The sequence below is a fragment of the Diceros bicornis genome, chromosome 1 (genome assembly GCF_020826845.1).
Source record: "Diceros bicornis minor isolate mBicDic1 chromosome 1, mDicBic1.mat.cur, whole genome shotgun sequence".
Classification (NCBI taxonomy): Eukaryota; Metazoa; Chordata; class Mammalia; order Perissodactyla; family Rhinocerotidae; genus Diceros; species Diceros bicornis.
Genome location: NC_080740.1, coordinates 58,175,053 through 58,190,854, shown reverse-complemented (window position 1 = coordinate 58,190,854; position 15,802 = coordinate 58,175,053). Strand labels below are relative to the sequence as shown.

At 53.7% G+C, this 15,802-nt stretch overlaps 1 protein-coding gene across 1 annotated transcript in view; it reads left to right on the top strand.

The window, feature by feature from the left end:
* NRG2 (neuregulin 2) overlaps positions 1-15,802 on the top strand; it is a 184,610-nt gene that overhangs the window by 144,481 nt on the left and 24,327 nt on the right. Inside the window, exons 2-3 of the mRNA XM_058541813.1 lie at positions 1,394-1,565; positions 8,086-8,204. Coding sequence (XP_058397796.1) covers positions 1,394-1,565; positions 8,086-8,204 — 291 coding nt within the window. The remainder of the gene's footprint in view (positions 1-1,393; positions 1,566-8,085; positions 8,205-15,802) is intronic.

The following is a 15,802-nucleotide window of genomic DNA, read 5'->3' as shown; positions in this document are numbered from 1 at the left end:
TATCCAGAGCCAGCTCAGGCGTATTGCTGTGAGCTGCCAAGGGAAGGACCAATGGCCTAGACAGGGCCAGTCAGTCCCCAGACAACTCCCTGGTCTCAGCAGATCCTCCCTTCTGATGTTGGAAGGATTAAAAAAAGGGTCTCCATTCCTCAAAGAGAGATGAGGCTGCAAAAGCAGACTCTAGCCTGATGCATTGTAAATTCAGATACCTGGGCTGTGGTCCCAGCTCTGGCTGCCTGGCTGCCTGGCTGTGTGACCTTGGTCAAGTTTCTTAACATCTCTAAGGCTCACCTTCACCATCTGTCAGTAACACTTCTTGCGTTACAGAGCTCAGAGACCAAATGAGAGTGTGCACAAAGGCATTGCGTATCCTGTAAGGGCTGTCCCAGTGGAAATTATTACATGCATCAACAGGGAGCGTGGGCTTGCCCTCACCTTCCTGAGAACAGAGTACTTTTTCTTTTTCTTTTTTTTTAGGTTGTTGTGGGGAAGGGAGCAAGGAGATGAAGCGTGGGAGACCGGGGCATGTGGAAATCGAATGGTGTTTAAGAAAAGTGGGAGAAGCCTCTCAGCTGGGCATTTGCAGCCCTGCGTCCGTGGTTGGGTCTGTGCCCACTAGTCTAGCCCCATGCCGTGTCCCCCACACAGCCACTCCACTTCACCCACTCAAGTCAGCCCACCCCACTGGATCACATGTGATTCTCCCAGGCCACAGTGCTGACTGTGCCTGTCCTACCTCCCTCCCTTCTCCTTCTCCCCCATCCTTTACCTCTCAGCTGAGTTCACCCGTCCCCCAGCCTGGGTTGGGGTCACAACTCTGGGCTCCAGCACTCCCAGGCCTCCAGGAACCCTGCTGTGATGCCAAGGCCAGGTTACTGCTCCCCTGCCAGACTGAACTTCCTGAGGGCAGGAGCTGTATTTGTCATCTTGGTCCACCTGTGTCCTCTGAGCCGAGCATAGGGCTGGGAGTCTGGAACAGGAGTTAGATCATGAGCACTGATGTCAAGGAGACCTGAGTTTGAATCCCAGTTCCATCACCTTGGGGAAGTGACTTCACCATTCTGAGCCTCAGTTTCCCCATCTATAAATGGGTTGAATCATTGCAGTGAACTCACGGGGTTATTTTCATAAGCTAATTATGTAAAGTTCCTAGTACTGTTCCAGGCATGAAGGAAACTCTCCATAGGTAGTAGCCACGTTGACATCATTGCAGACCCTCTGTGAATGCTTGTTGAATTGAACTAGGAAATAGCACCAGGAGGGGTGGCCCCCAAGGCCTCCCCCTTCCACCTCCCTAGACCCAGCCCAAGGAGAGTGGCCCTTCTTCCACTGCTCATGCTTGACACTGCCCCCGCCACCAGCATGCTCACCTCCCTTCCTTGTACCCCCACAGCCACCCGGCCCAAGCTGAAGAAGATGAAGAGCCAGACAGGACAAGTGGGTGAGAAACAATCACTGAAGTGCGAGGCAGCAGCCGGGAACCCCCAGCCCTCCTACCGCTGGTTCAAGGACGGCAAGGAACTCAACCGCAGCCGAGACATCCGTATCAAGTACGGCAATGGCAGGTAAGCAGCATCCTTCCTGCCCTCCAGCCTCCCAGCTGCCCTCCCTCCTTCCTGAGAAGAGGGGCCTGAGCTGGCAGGACCCAGGGCTGTGCCCCAGATCCACCCATGGAACCAGTTCCAGTCCCCCTTCCTTGCCCCACCCCATTTCTCCTGGCAGCTCTGTGCCCCTCTGGTTATGTTGGCCCAGTGTCTTGCAGACTACAGGTGCTTAGTTAATGTCTCTGGATGGTTGAAGGCAATTTGACTGTCAGAGTCAGCTTTACCTGTGGAAGACCCCTCTTGCCCCTAAAACTTCTCCAAGGACCTGCCACAGTGTGTGAAAGCCCGTCATTTGGCAATCTTTGGTCAAAGACTTGACTCGGAATGTGTCTTGGAGGTCACATGTGATGACGGGCTGGTTTCTCAGCTCAGCAAGCTGTCACTGGGCAGAGAGCTAGGTAAGAGGAAAGGCACATGGCTTTGACTGGTGTTGGGGAGTCTGTATCTCGGACAGTTTCCCCCTGTGCCATGGGAATTGTCTTTAATCTTGAAGTCAACGCTTCAGGGAAGAGAATCAGAAGCTCTGGAGTCTCCAGGCTGGAGAAGATGGCCTCTCTTCTATCTTGGGTTGGTGGGGCAGGGGGTTTTGGGCGCCAGAGAAGCCAGGAATCCCGGGGCAGCCCCTCAGCTCTCTCCTGCCTCTCACAGCCCCTGAAGGGCTGTCAGAAGGCAGAACAAGCAAGAGGAGAGGCCCCTGTCTGCCAGCTAAACAGAAGTTCTGCCTGACCTCTGCCCTGAGGGCCAGGTGCACTTCCCTCTCTGGCTGAGGAGCACCCCAGTCTTTCCTGCCCCTCCAGAGTTTTTACACCCACCCACTTCCTGACTGTCATTTCCCTCCTCACCCCCCCTAAAATGCAAGGGAATATGATTTTAGAGGACCCCCCAGCCTGCCCCCCAACGGAAAGTGGTGGAAGGAAGGCCTGGTCTCAGGCTGCTCCTGTTTGCTGTGTGGCCCTGGACATGCACCCACCCTGGCCCTGGGCCTTAGTCTCCAGAACCTGTGAAAGAGGGCGTGGGGTAAGGGGCCTGGTAGGTGCTTCCAGTTCTCTGACTCTCCTTCCAAGAGCAGGCAGCAAAGACAGAACTGGTCACCTGGAAAGTAGTCCAGGCAGAAAATAGAAAGTAATTTAAAAAGAGTTTGCTTTGGATCAAAGGTCTCTGGAAGAAAGAATGCTGCTTCCTAAGGGAATTGGCAGGAAGGGGTCTAGTGGGTCTCCAGAGTTAGCAAGAAATTCAGGTTACCCACCAAGCTCACCTCACCTTCTGAGGCCACCCCACCCCTTCCCACAGCGCCGCCAAGACTGGCTCTGAGCTGGAGAGAGGAATGGACAGGCTTCTGGAGCTGTTGGGGCCCCTGTCTCCCTCCTGTCCTCTCTTTCTGGAAAATGGCCTCTCCCCCTCCTTCACTGAGACAAGAGAAGTCAGGAGAGTGTTCTCCCTTGCCCTCCTCGTTACTCTCAAACATATCCACAACTTGGCCCATCCTTATCCCCCCATTCTTGATCCCCATGTCACACACTCGTATGCATGCACACACTCCTGCACACACATGAACGCACACACCCTCAGAGCCCCTGTGCCACCAACAAGTGCCTTTCTCTGGTGACTTTAGCCTTTCTCTTTCTACCAACAAACACACTCACATCACTACTCTTCTGAAAGCTGTCCCTCCATATTGCTGTCTCCTCTTCCTCCTCCAGCTGTTGCCCCATCTCACTTCTTCCCTCCACCACACGTGGTGTCAGTATCACGCCCACTGACTCCACTCTCCCTCATCCTCCACTCCTCTTCGATCTCCTGGAATCGGCCCTGTAGATACAGCCCCAACACTCTCTATGGCTGTGGCTCTTGAGAGACCCAGCGACCTCGGAGCTTCCTGGCCCTACGCCTCTCCCTGTGGTCCTCCTCCTGGTCCTCTTGTGCCTCTAGCCACTCTCTGTCAGTTGCCATCAATGCTGGAACTTTCCTGTCTTTGGGACATCACTCCTCCTCTCCCTCCTTCTTCACCTGTGGGTAATTTCACCCTCTCAGATCTGATGACCTGAAGCCTCCATCTCTAGTTTGATGGCTTTTTCTTTTTTTATTTGAGTTCCAGACCCAAGCTGCCAGCTAAACACTAGATACCACCCCTGAGATACCCACAGACATCTCTAATCCAGATGCTCCAGTCTAGCCTCTCCCCCTTGCCCTCTCTGGCCCTGCCTCACCCTCCTGTGCTCCTATCTCAGCTGGGGCAGAACCAGGTTGCCTGCTGCTCAGCGCCTGCCCCTGTGTCATCCTCTCCAGTCGGATACCATGTCTCCAGAAGGAGGCACCCTTCTCCCTGCCCTGCACTTTTCTTATCTGCTTTCTCTGCCTCTTTTCTTCCACTGTCCCACTCCTGGCTATCCCCACCTTTTCTGGGCCACAGGCCCGTTTGTGAATTCATTTCTGTATCTAACATGTACATGTTGAGCATCAACTGTGTGTCAGGCACTCTGCCAGAGGCTGGAGATACACCAGTGGATGGAACAGACATGGTCCCTATCTGCATGGAGTTCCTAGTCTAGCTTCTAGTATAGAAGTTGCTGAAGGCCTTGACCCGTTCTTCCAGAAGAAAACGTGCCTTATCCACCCAGTTTTGCTTACAACTCTAGAGGTCTACAGAGTCACTGACCCCCATGACTCTGATGGGGGCACATTTTTCTAACATGGGCACATATCCGATCATTCATTCATTTACTTGACAGATCTTGAGAGCCTGCCATGCACCAGGTATAGCCCAGGCCTTGAGGCCCTTCTGACTCTCCTCTTCCTGGCCTATAAATCACCGCCCCACTGTTCCCCAACACCTGGCTGTTCGCGATCCCTGGTCTTTCTTTTCATGACCCTGGACTTGGGCCCTGGCTATTCCTTGGGATGACAGCTCCATCCCCCATCCCTCACCCCCTTCCCTCATCCCTGGAAAAGTTCTCCAAGACCCAGCTTAAATGTCATGTCCTCTGGGATATCTTCGTGAGCCCTCTAGGCAGCTCTTGTCGTCTCCTCTCATGGTGCCATAGACACGATTTCACTGCATTGTTGGGGCGCTGTCTCTCCTTTTAGCATAAGAGAGCCTCAATTTCTGCCCTCCTCTTACACACCCTTCTCCCCTGTATGGTCTGGCAGAGGAGATCTACATTCAGGGTTGAATTGATGAGAATCCTGCAGGACTAGCTCTCCTCTCCTGGGCACAGAGTGACACTAGGACTGAGCAGGTCGCCCTTTGGGTTGACCTAGCCTTTGAGCAAGTTACTGTCCTGGTCACAGCTCAGTTTCATCTGACAAATGAGTCACCCAGTCCAGAAACAGGGCCTGGCAGGTCTTCTCCTCCTGGGTATTGGGGACCCCCTAAGAGCCTGAAATATGCCCCCTGTCCCCTTCCTATCAGAGCCCTGTCCCATCTGCTGCATTTCTGAAACTTCTTTGCTCCACCCATCCTGCCCCTGGGCTCCCAGCAGTGGGTTGATGGGGTGGCAAAGTGGACCATGATAGAGAACTTCTGATTCCCCATGAACTTCTGATTCTCTTGTGACTCAGAGAGAGCTACCACCTCCATACACATACTTCACCTGGCATGGGGACCAGGGCCAGGGGCGCAAGTCTCCTTTCTGGCAGAATCTTCTCTTTTCTTCTGCCCACACTGCAGCTTGTTCTCTGGCCCTCCTAGCCACGCCCAGGCTAGGCCTAGGCCCTGCCCAGGCCACGCTCTGTCTTGACATCACTCTTGCCATGCGGAGATCCCCTCCCTAGCGGGTCCTCTCTATCTCTGAGGCTGCTGCATTGAGGTGTCTCCCCCAAGCCTTCCTGTGCCAGGAGAAAACTGCCCCTACCAAGCCCTGGGCATGAGGCCATCCCCTCAGAACCGCATGTTCCCTTGTTTATGAGGGGCAGGCTGGGACAGGCCCCTCAGGCAGGCAGCGGGAGGTAGGCACTGAGGAAAATGTGCGGACGGGTGGAGGACGTGGCCTCCCAGATCCTGTCCCTGCCAGCAGAAAACTGACTGAGGAAGGAGGGGAGAGGTGTCCACTGCAGGGGCAGGCCTGGGTCATCATGGCGAGGGGGCACCAAGCCTGCCAAGAAGGCAGAAGAGAGTCCTCAGTCCTTGGGGCTTCTGACTGGAGCTAGGAGACAGGAGAGGAGAATGTAATGGCCCCCACTCCTTCAGGGCCTGAGAGACCCATAGAGTCCCACCCTTCAGCTCTGACCCCAGAGCCTCCTATGCAAGTCTGGGGCCCACCTCCCTGGAACTGGCCAGATCATCACACAGCTGGTAAACCAGGTGCCTGCAACCAGCAAACCTAGGGATCACTGTTTCTGTCCCCTTGCTTCTTTCTGGTTCCTCAAAGGGGAGGGGCTCTCCCTGGTGAGATCTCACCTACCTTCATGTGGGAAGCTCTTTCTTCCAGTTCTAGCTTCCATCCCTCCAGATATCCTGTGAGCCTAGCTCTGCCTGTTTTGCTACATATGATGTCGTGTAAGGGAAGCTCCTTTGAATTTAGCTCTGGGTGACAAGAAGGTTCTGGCTCTCTGTCCCCTGTACCTTGACCCTGCAACCTTCAGGTGACCCCCTACTTTGCTCAGCTAGTGTCAGGGAAGAGCTGGTGGCCGGGAAGGGAGAGAAGCCTGGTCCTGGGGCAGCCGGGCTTTGTAGCATCTAATTAGGCTGGAGCCAGGAAGGAGAGTCTATCTTAGCCAGAGGGACGTCCAACGACTCTGTTTAATGAAGGAACAAACTTGAATTGACAGAAGAGGTTGTAGGCAGACACCAGGCCAAGGAGACAAGAGACTGGCTTGAGCCAGGAAGGGTGGGGGGGATTCAGGATTCAGCTGTCACTGTAAATGGCGAGGACATTGCCACAGCAACAGGGCCTATTGTTAAGACAACCTTATGGACACTTGCTTGGGGCATCTTGAAGTGAGGCTGTCTGGGAAGAGGCCAACCCCAGACAGAGGTGGAACCCAGGATACAGGTCCCCAAAGCATAGCCCCGGTAGGGATGTGGACCAGTTTGCCATCTCCTCGACCCCCGACCCAGCCTCTCCACTCACCTCCCATGTCCTCCTTCCCCCATCAGCTTCATGGCTGTTTTACATCCCTGGGCTCAGGGCCGTGGCAGCCCTACCTCCTGTTCCACCATCCCTCCAACCCACTAAGCATATTCTGGGAATCTGGTGTTTTAATTCAGGACTAAAAAGAGGAAGAGGTGACATCAGGTAAAGAAATTTTCATTCTACTTCTTGTTTCCCCCTGGGGGCCAGGCTGGGGTCAGGCTTCATCCAGAGCTCAGATGGGCCCTGGAGAGCACTGGGGCAGAGGGAGGGTTGGGAAGTGTGAATAGACCCTGCAGAGCCCAGGCACCCTGGGGCAGGTGCAGGGAAACTCTGGGAAGGAAGGCGAGGTTTGGCAGGGTCTTCAGAAAGAAGAGGGGAACTAGGGCCAGGTACCCTGGAGTCACACACAGCACTGGAGTCCCTGCCCAGGCCTGGCCCCAAAGCTCTCAGCATGCAGGGACCTGGTACAAAGTCATCCACAGAGGGGGCTAGCCCCAGCATCAGGCTCCAGGAGATAGTCTATGAGCTGCTGAAGGACGCATGTCCTCATCAACTTCAACTCCTCATCCACCTCTGCCTTTGCCTTGCCGGGTGCCCTTGGACAAGCCCAGAAGCCCCTGTAGGACTCAGTTTTCCCATCTGTACTTCCCTGTCCATCTCCAGATTAACCGTGAGGGTCAAGTCAGGCCACAAGGATTAGGATCTTTTTGTTCCCTGAGGTGTCCAAGCTTCTAGCACAGAAGGCTCTCAGTAAACATTTGTTGAATGAAAGGATGAATGAATGCTGCAAAACGTCTTGGAGAGGCCACAGAGTGCCCCTAATAGCAGGGCTGACATGAAGGCAGGGGAGAAGTTGGGACTGAGAGGCTGGGCACAGTTTCCATAGGAACTCGTTAGAACATAGGCTCTCCCAGGTACCTGGAAATGGGCCTTGCATATCGAGAGTGACAAGCTGCCACTTCTAAGGGAAGGCTGAGGTAGCTGGTAAGCCAGTGGCTTCTTTGTTGGGGGGTGGGGGACACTGGGAATGGGAGAGGGGCATTGAAAGAAGAGGAAGGAGGTGGCCATGTGACTTCGTAAGGGACTGCACTTTCCTCCCCCAGAAAAATGGTTACAAAGAAGGTCCAGCCCTGGAAAAGTGGATGTGGGGATGCATAGATTTAGAACATGTGTGTAGCACTAGCCCCGCCCTGTGTTCTCCTGAGTGCCCAGGTCTCCCTCCAGCTCCAGGAACTCAGCATTCCACGTGGACCCCAGAAATGGCTGGTCGGAGAGAATCTACTTCCCATCCACCCTGCACAGCCATTGTGGCTCTGCAGGAAGAGGTGACCGCCGGGTGACCGCTGGGGAGCAACAGCCAGCCCGGGCCCTGGCTCACGCCTCTCCCCCTCTTGTCCCCCCCTAACCAGAAAGAACTCACGACTACAGTTCAACAAGGTGAAGGTGGAGGACGCTGGGGAATATGTCTGCGAGGCCGAGAACATCCTGGGGAAGGACACAGTCCGGGGCCGGCTCCACGTCAACAGCGGTAGGTGGTCCCCCAAATGAAGGGAGGGATCCTAGAGGGGTTCAGCAGGGCAGGCCAGTTGCCCCCCAGCCCTTGAGAGGCCCGCACATGATCCGTCTCGCACTTGACTCCCCTCCCTTCTGCTGCTGCCATATCAAGGCCCGAGATCTGGGCTGATTCAGAGAAATGCAGCCGAAGCATAAATGTTTAGCTTTGTTATCTGGGCCTGGAAGAGCAGCCAGCTCTTATTTTAAATACCCTGAAAACTAAATATTTTGAAATCAAGAGGTGGGGGTGAGGGAAGGATATTTTTAGAAGGCAATTATGGGAGGCTGGGCTGCCAGGAGCAGGGCTCCAAGGAGAGGCAGGCCCCGGGCGGGCGTGTGCGAGCTGACTGCCTGTTGCCTGTCGCTTTGCTGGCTGCTGACTGCAGGCAGCCGTCTCCGCAGGGCCATGGGTGGGAGGCTTGGGTGCCTTGAGCCCCTGAGGGCAGCCTCTGTTCAGGGATGGCAGGCCCCTCCCCTCAGGTCATCCTCTCCCTTGAAGACTTGCAAACTCGGGAGCTCACAGCACCTTAGCTTCCCCTCTCCACAGTGGCGGCTCCAGCTTCAGCCTGGCGACCGCCTCCCTGCTGCCCTGCCCTCCTGAGGCCTGGTTGCTTCCCTTGACTGGAAAGTTGCCAAAGCTGCCTGTCCTCAGGCCGCACCCCCTCCACTCTAGCTGGAGTACTCCAAATCCCACAGATCTCTTTCCTCCTCCCGACACCCACAGACTGAGCATACCATTTGGCCACCCAGTTACTGGGGTTCACTTCCAGTCCTGCCCCTCTCACAGAGTCTAATCCTGTATCCATCTTGGCCCACCCCTGTTTCCACCAGACAGCCTTCCAGTACTCCCTAAACCTAGCACTGTGTAAAGAGAACTTGGAACATTCGCTGCCCTAGGACCCTCAGAGGAAAAGCTGGCTCCGACCCTGTCTGTCCTGTATCGTGAGGGATGCCCCTGTTCTCCCAGCCTCTTGGGCTTCTCTGTCTCCCTTGCCACTGTATCTAACAGGTCTTGAGTCTCTAAGTCCTGGTCAGTCTGCTTTCTGGGTCTTTCTCACACCTGGCTCTTCCATTCTAGCCCCACCTCAGGGGCAACCCTGGCCCAGGTTTCATCCCTACTCACCTGAACCAGAGTAAGGGCCTATTAAGACACTTTCATCCTGTCATGCCCCCACCCACGGAGCCACGGGACAAGCTCAGCCCACAGCCCAGCTCTCACCAGTCTGGCCCAGACGATCTTTCCAACCCTAACTACAGCCAGCCGTGCCCATCCCATTCTTATTCTTCCTCCTGTGCCATCTCTCCCAGGCAGCCTTCCTCCCTCCTACCCAGGGCAGCATCACTCCCAGCTTGGGCCCCACTCCTGGGCCACTTCTTGGCCAACCATGGTTTTGTGTATCTCTTGAATTCTGTGAGGTCACTCTTCAGCTCTCATATTGTTGCTGAGCTTTCTCTGCGGGTGTGACCTCCCCAGTGGAGTGGCAAGCCCAGGAGTAGGGAGAGCAGTGATAACGCCTTCTCCCCAGGAGTTACAATAATAGCTACTATTTACTGAGAGCGTGCTCTGTGCCAGGCTCCACATTATCTCCTGAGCCCTTACTCAAGCCCGTGGTGTAGTTTATAAGTTATGAGACTAAAGCTCAGAGAGGTTAACTATTCTACCCAAAGCCAAATGATAGAGCTATACAGTGTAAGAGTAGTTGGCGAACACTGAGACCACGAGCGCCATGGGGCTCTGTCTAGCCTGTTTACCAGTCTGGCCTCAGGGCCTAGCACAGCGCCTGGCTCATAGTAGGCACCTGGTAAATAAAAGGACTTAGAACCCGCTCCGCGGCCTTTACTGGCTCCCTCATCCCCATCCCTGAGCATGGTTGCAGTGGGGGTACCTGGGCCCCCCTGCCCCTCCCAAGCTGTCCCAAGCCTGGGAAAATGGACCATGCCAGGGGGCCAGCACCTGCTGCCTCCAGCCATAGTGAGCAGACATTCTCAGATCCACTTTGGCTTTGAGGTTTCCTGGCTTGTTATTCAAGACTTTCTAGTTAGAACTGACAAAAACCCAACTTAAGACTACCTTAAGGAATCTATTTCTTGGTTTATAAAACTGAGAAGTCCAGAGGTAGAACCAGCCCTAGACATGAGAGAGTCCAAGAAATCAGAGTATGGTCAGGATACTCTCTCCCATTGTGTGTGGGCCTCATTCTCTCCTGCTGTAAAGTGGGCTTCTCCCGTGTTTGGGGAATGGATTGGGTTTACGTCATCCCAGCCCACCACCCCGAGAAAAGAAATAGCTTTGTCTCTGTGTCCATTCATACAGTCACAAGGATGGATTCCAGTTGACCCTGCTTAGGCCACGTGCCCCGCTCGGCCTGGTCACTGTGCTCAGGGGGATGGGGTGCCATCCTTGCCAGGCCTTTGTGTGTGTGCAGAGGGGGTCTTGAGAGGCAGAGGATTGTGAGTGTTGGCCCTGCCAGAACTGCACGAGGGGCCCTTCCTAGAGGGGTGCTGTTAGCAGAGGAAGAGGGAAGGGCCACCATGCAGAAATCATAGTAGTACCCTATCTCCTGCACAGGGCTTGGGGCCTGAGGCTGGGGGCGGTTATGAGACCCCTCAGATAAGCTGCAGCCACACCCCACACGTGGACTCCTGTCAGCCCTCAGCAGCCCGTGTTCTGATCAGTTAGGGAACCAGACAGTGGAGCTTTGAGCTGGGCCCTGAGGGCTTCCCACAGGGCTCCTTGCCTCCTGTCCCTCCAGCCTGGCAGGAGAGCAGCAGGACAAGGCAGTGGAAAGAGTCCAGAACTTTGGTCTCATCCCAGCTCTGTCATGCAACCCTGGGTGTGTTACTCCACCTCCCTAGTCTTCTGTTTTCCCCTAGGGCTGAGCTAGATGATCTCTAAGCCCCTTCCCCCTAAAATTCCAGGATTCTGAGTTTGACTTTGAGGCTAGCATCCTGAGCACCCAGCCACCACCACCACCAGACATACAGACAGTAGGCACCTCTTCAGATGCCCTGTTCAGTCCGTGGCAGGCAAGAGCCTACCCTTGATGTGGGGAGGTGAACAGGGCCACTGCAGGGGACCAGGAGGCCCCTACTGGGACCATTTTCCCTGCAGAGATGCCCAGGCTCCTTGTTTACCTGTGGAACCCAGAAGACCTGCAGCAACCACACCCTGGGGAGGGGGTGGAGGGCGGGTAGCGGGCAGCTGTGCCTGCCCCCATCTGACTCATTCCAAGATTTGCCCGCCCGGGCCCCAGGGAAGTCAGGGTTACAGGGGTGGGGCAGCCAGAAGAGGGCATGGGAGGGCTGGCAAGGAACAGTGGCTGCTCCAGGGGCATCACTGTGGCTCTTGGCTGCCTACTGTAGCTCTGTTCCAGTGGAGCGCAATAGTCCTTCCTCAGATCAGAGCAGACCCTTCTTGCAGTCTCAGCCCTGCCAGGTCACAAGAGACTGCTTTCCTGAGTTGGCTGGGAGCAGGAGGAGTCAGCAAGAAGGTTTTAGCGCTTTTACCAAAACAGTCAGCTTGGTCCAACCCACTTCTGAGTTAGAGAAACCAGCTGCCTCATCCCCAGGTGAAAGAGTACTTGAGAATGTCCCCGTGTGGCTGTACCAGTCCCAGGATGTCAGGCTGGGCGTGGCTTTACCCCAGAGGGCAGGCAGATTTGACCTGGGGTGTCACAGGACCATGGAGGCCCTGGAGAGGACTTCTGGGCCTGTCTCAGGTTTACCTGGGGACCTAAAAAGGCCAGCTTTAATCACATACACACACACGCATGCACACACACACATGCACACACACATGCACTCTCTCTCATGCATCCAGCAAGGCCTTACTCAGCAAGACCCTGTTCTGAGCTCTGGGGAGTCACAGTCTTGGCTCCCAACAAAGTTTCTCAAACAACAGGAAGCTAAAAACTGAACTCAGCATCTGCCTGTTTTAACACACTGAAGAGGAAGGATGGGCAACGTTACCGAAGGGAAAGGGGACATGTCGGGCAGGTGGGAGGGGAGCCTTGATGGATGAAGAGACACTTGATCTGGGCCTTGAAAGATAAAGAGAGGTTTTCTCCATGAGCAAGCGGGGAAAGCTGTGGCAGTAGCTGGCAGCAGGGAGTCAGTCTCTTCAGCCCCAGCACACCACCTGGCCCATTCTCACTCTCAGGGCCTGATAAACCCACTCACACCAAGACACTAATGGCTGATAAAGGCTTTCTGGGATTACCCCTCCCAGGCATTTTTTAAATCAAATTTTTTTAGTTATAATTTAAAACACATCATAAAATTCACCCTTTTTAAAGTATATGATTCAGTGGTTTTTAGTATATTCACAAAGTTGTATAAACATCACCACTAATTCCAAAACATTTTCATTACCTCAAAAAGAACTCCCATACCCATCAGCAGTCCCTCCCCATTTCTCCCTCCCCCTAGCCCCTGGCAACCACTAGTCTACTTTCTGCCTCTATGGATTTACCTATTCTGGACATTTCATATAAATATAATCATACTATATGTAGTCTTTCATGACTGGCTTCTCCCACTTAACATATGTTTTCAAAGTTCATCCATGTTGTAGCATGTGTCATAATTTCATTCCTTTTCATGGCTCAATAATATTCCATTATATGGATATACCACATTTTGTTTATCCATTCATCAATTTGGGTGGTTGTGTCATTCAGGTTGTTTCCACTTTTTGGCTATTATGAATAATGCTGATATGAACATTCATGTACAAGTTTTTGTGTGGCATATGTTCTCAGTTCTGTATATACCTATGAGTGGAATTGCTGGGTCATATGGTAACTCTATATTTAATTTTTTGAGGAACTACCAGACTGTGTTCCAAAGTGGCTGCACCATTTTACCTTCCCACCAGCAATGTACAAGGGTTCCAGTTTCTCCACATCTTCACCACCATTTGTTATTATCCATCTTTTTTAGTATAACCACCCTAGTGGGTGTGAAGTGGTAGCTCACTGTGGATTTGATTTTCATTTCCCTAATGACCTCCCAGGAATGTTTACATTTAATAGGAGATAATGCTTTAATCTACAGAAAAGTTATCATCAGCCAAGGAGACCAGCGCGGCCCCTGGGATGGTGGTAAAAAGAATCAGATGTTCATTTGCTCATTAGAAATATTTATAAATATTTGTTAAGTACCTATTGTATGTCAAGCGCTTTGCTAGACATTGGGGTTCAGTGGTGAACGAGACAGAGATGGCCACTGCCCAAATGGACCTTACGTTCTAGTGGAGGGGCTAAGCTTTAAACAGCTGGTAATTGCACTAGTCATTTAATTATGTTAGAGTAAGTATAAGTATAAGTATAAGAAGCTAAGAGAAAGAGTAGAGGAGGAGCTTGAGCAGCCTCCCTGAGATGCTGATATTTTGAAAGTCCTGGGCAGGAGGTCACTGGGCTTGAAAGTCCTGGGCTTGTTAGAGGAGCTGGACTAAGCTGGTGTAGTCTCAACATGCTGCAAGAGAGGGATGGGACATGAAGCGGGAGAGGTGGTGAGGCCCAGATTAGACGTGGGGAAGAGTCGGGGGACTTTATTCTGAGTGCAAATGGAAACCATTGGAAGGTTTTGATAATGGAAGTGATTGATCAATTTATATATTTTAAAGACCACTTGGGCAGCTGCGAAGTAAGAAGGTTAGAGATGAAGGCAGAGGACGGTAGAAAGACCAGTGAGGAGGCTACCGTGGTCATCCGAGAAAGAGACCATGGCTGCCTGGGCTGGGGAGGGGTGGTGAGACATGGATGGAGCCTCATGAAGAGGGAGAAAGGCAGCCCTCAGTGATGGATGGCTGGGCGCAACAAAGGAGGATGAGAAATCAAAGATGCCTCTAGGTCTTTGTTTGTGCCATTCAGTCACTGAGATGGGCAAGACTGGAGAAGCAAGTGGCTGGAGCAGATGATGGGGAGCTGAGTTTGGGGTGGCTCAGAGTCATCCCAGTGGAAGTGTCAAGGGAGCAGCCAGACTCTCCAACTTGGAGTCCATATGTCATCTTCACTTCCCCACACGGGAGAACACAGTGAATATGGCTACACTGACAAAGGAGTGTAGACGTGTTGCCTTGGGAGTCCACATGTGCTGGAACAGCATGAATGTACATCTTCAGTGTGGAAATCTTCCTGGCATGGGCCTTCACCACCAGCAGAGTTGGTCTGCAGTGACTTGGGAAGGCCCTGCTGTCACAGAGGGGTGGCCTCAGTGTACTTCTTTCTGAGGTGGAAAGGCCTTTGGTCACTTCCCCTCCACCCACCCTCTGTGACTGGCTCCCTCATTGCCCTCCCTTTTTGCCTTCCGGGGGCCCCAGCCTTGTCCCAATGATGACGTGGTTCTGGCAGCCCAGGCCAGTGCATCCCAGCTGGGGCCCCGTCTTCCTTCTGGAGTTGTCCTCTGCCTCCCAAGGCCTCAGTGAGCACAGACATGCATGTGGACAGGCCCAACTGTGCAGCTCTGGTCTCTGCCACCATCCTTGCTGCTGTCCACTGCTCACCCAGCGCAGCAATGGGCAGGCTCTGCCACCTGTGACTACAGTGGGAGCCAAGCTGGGCCTGCAGGTCCAAGCCAAGATTTCTCTGGCTTAGCCAAGGCCCATGCGAGGACTCAGGCCTGTGGTCCACATCGTGCTTGCATTCATCTGCTTATGTCAAGCCTTGGTGTTGACACGTTCTTCCACGAGGGACCGGGTGGCTGGCAAGAATGCTCAACCAGGCACAAGGAGCCCTGAGCCCTTGTCACAACACACATTGTGACTCTGGACAGGCACTTCACTGCTCCCTTTCCTCACTCCTCCTTGGCAATGTAACCGAAGGGCAGGACAACTTCTAGGGTCATCCCAGAATGGGATTTTACAACTCGCAGGCGTGGTCACCTCAGCTATTTCTCTTCTCTGTCCCTTTCTTAGTTCCCTGGGTCTCACTGACCCAGAAGTGGAGCAGAGACCAGCGGGAGGCCTCCTCTCCCAGCCAGCATGTGGGTCCCAGCTGGGTGTGGGGTGGAGCATAGACGGGAGATCTCAGCAGGGGTGGGGCTCAAGGATGCCAGATCAGCAGCAGGCATGATGTGGAGCGGAAGGTGGGAGCTGGCCCTGCCCGCTGGGTTTTATCAGCGAGCTGCTCAGACATATACAGAGGCAGAGCTGTGTATACACTCCCAGTCCCCGCGCTCCATCTGTCTCCCCACATGTCTAAACACTGAGAGCGCCAAGTGCCTGCCCTCCTCCTCCTCCTCTCACGCCCCATGACTGCAGGGAGTGGTAGAGACTCAGAACCCCTGAGGAGACAGGACCTGCCAAGGTAGGATGGGCCACCTCAGTCAGGAGGCCGCTGCTGGATGGGGGTGAGAGGCCCCAAAGCCCCAGAGGCTGAGGGGAGAGCAGAACTCGTTTCTGGCTGCCCAATCTGGATACCAGCCTCAGAGGTTAGCTTACAGGTGAAAACTGACATTTGGGGCAAGAATTCTCATTTGAAACCAGCTTTCTGTATGCCATCCCCTGGGGGAGGAGGGCTTTAGTTATTTTCATTTATCAAATGAATCTGATCAATCAGATGTACAGTCTGG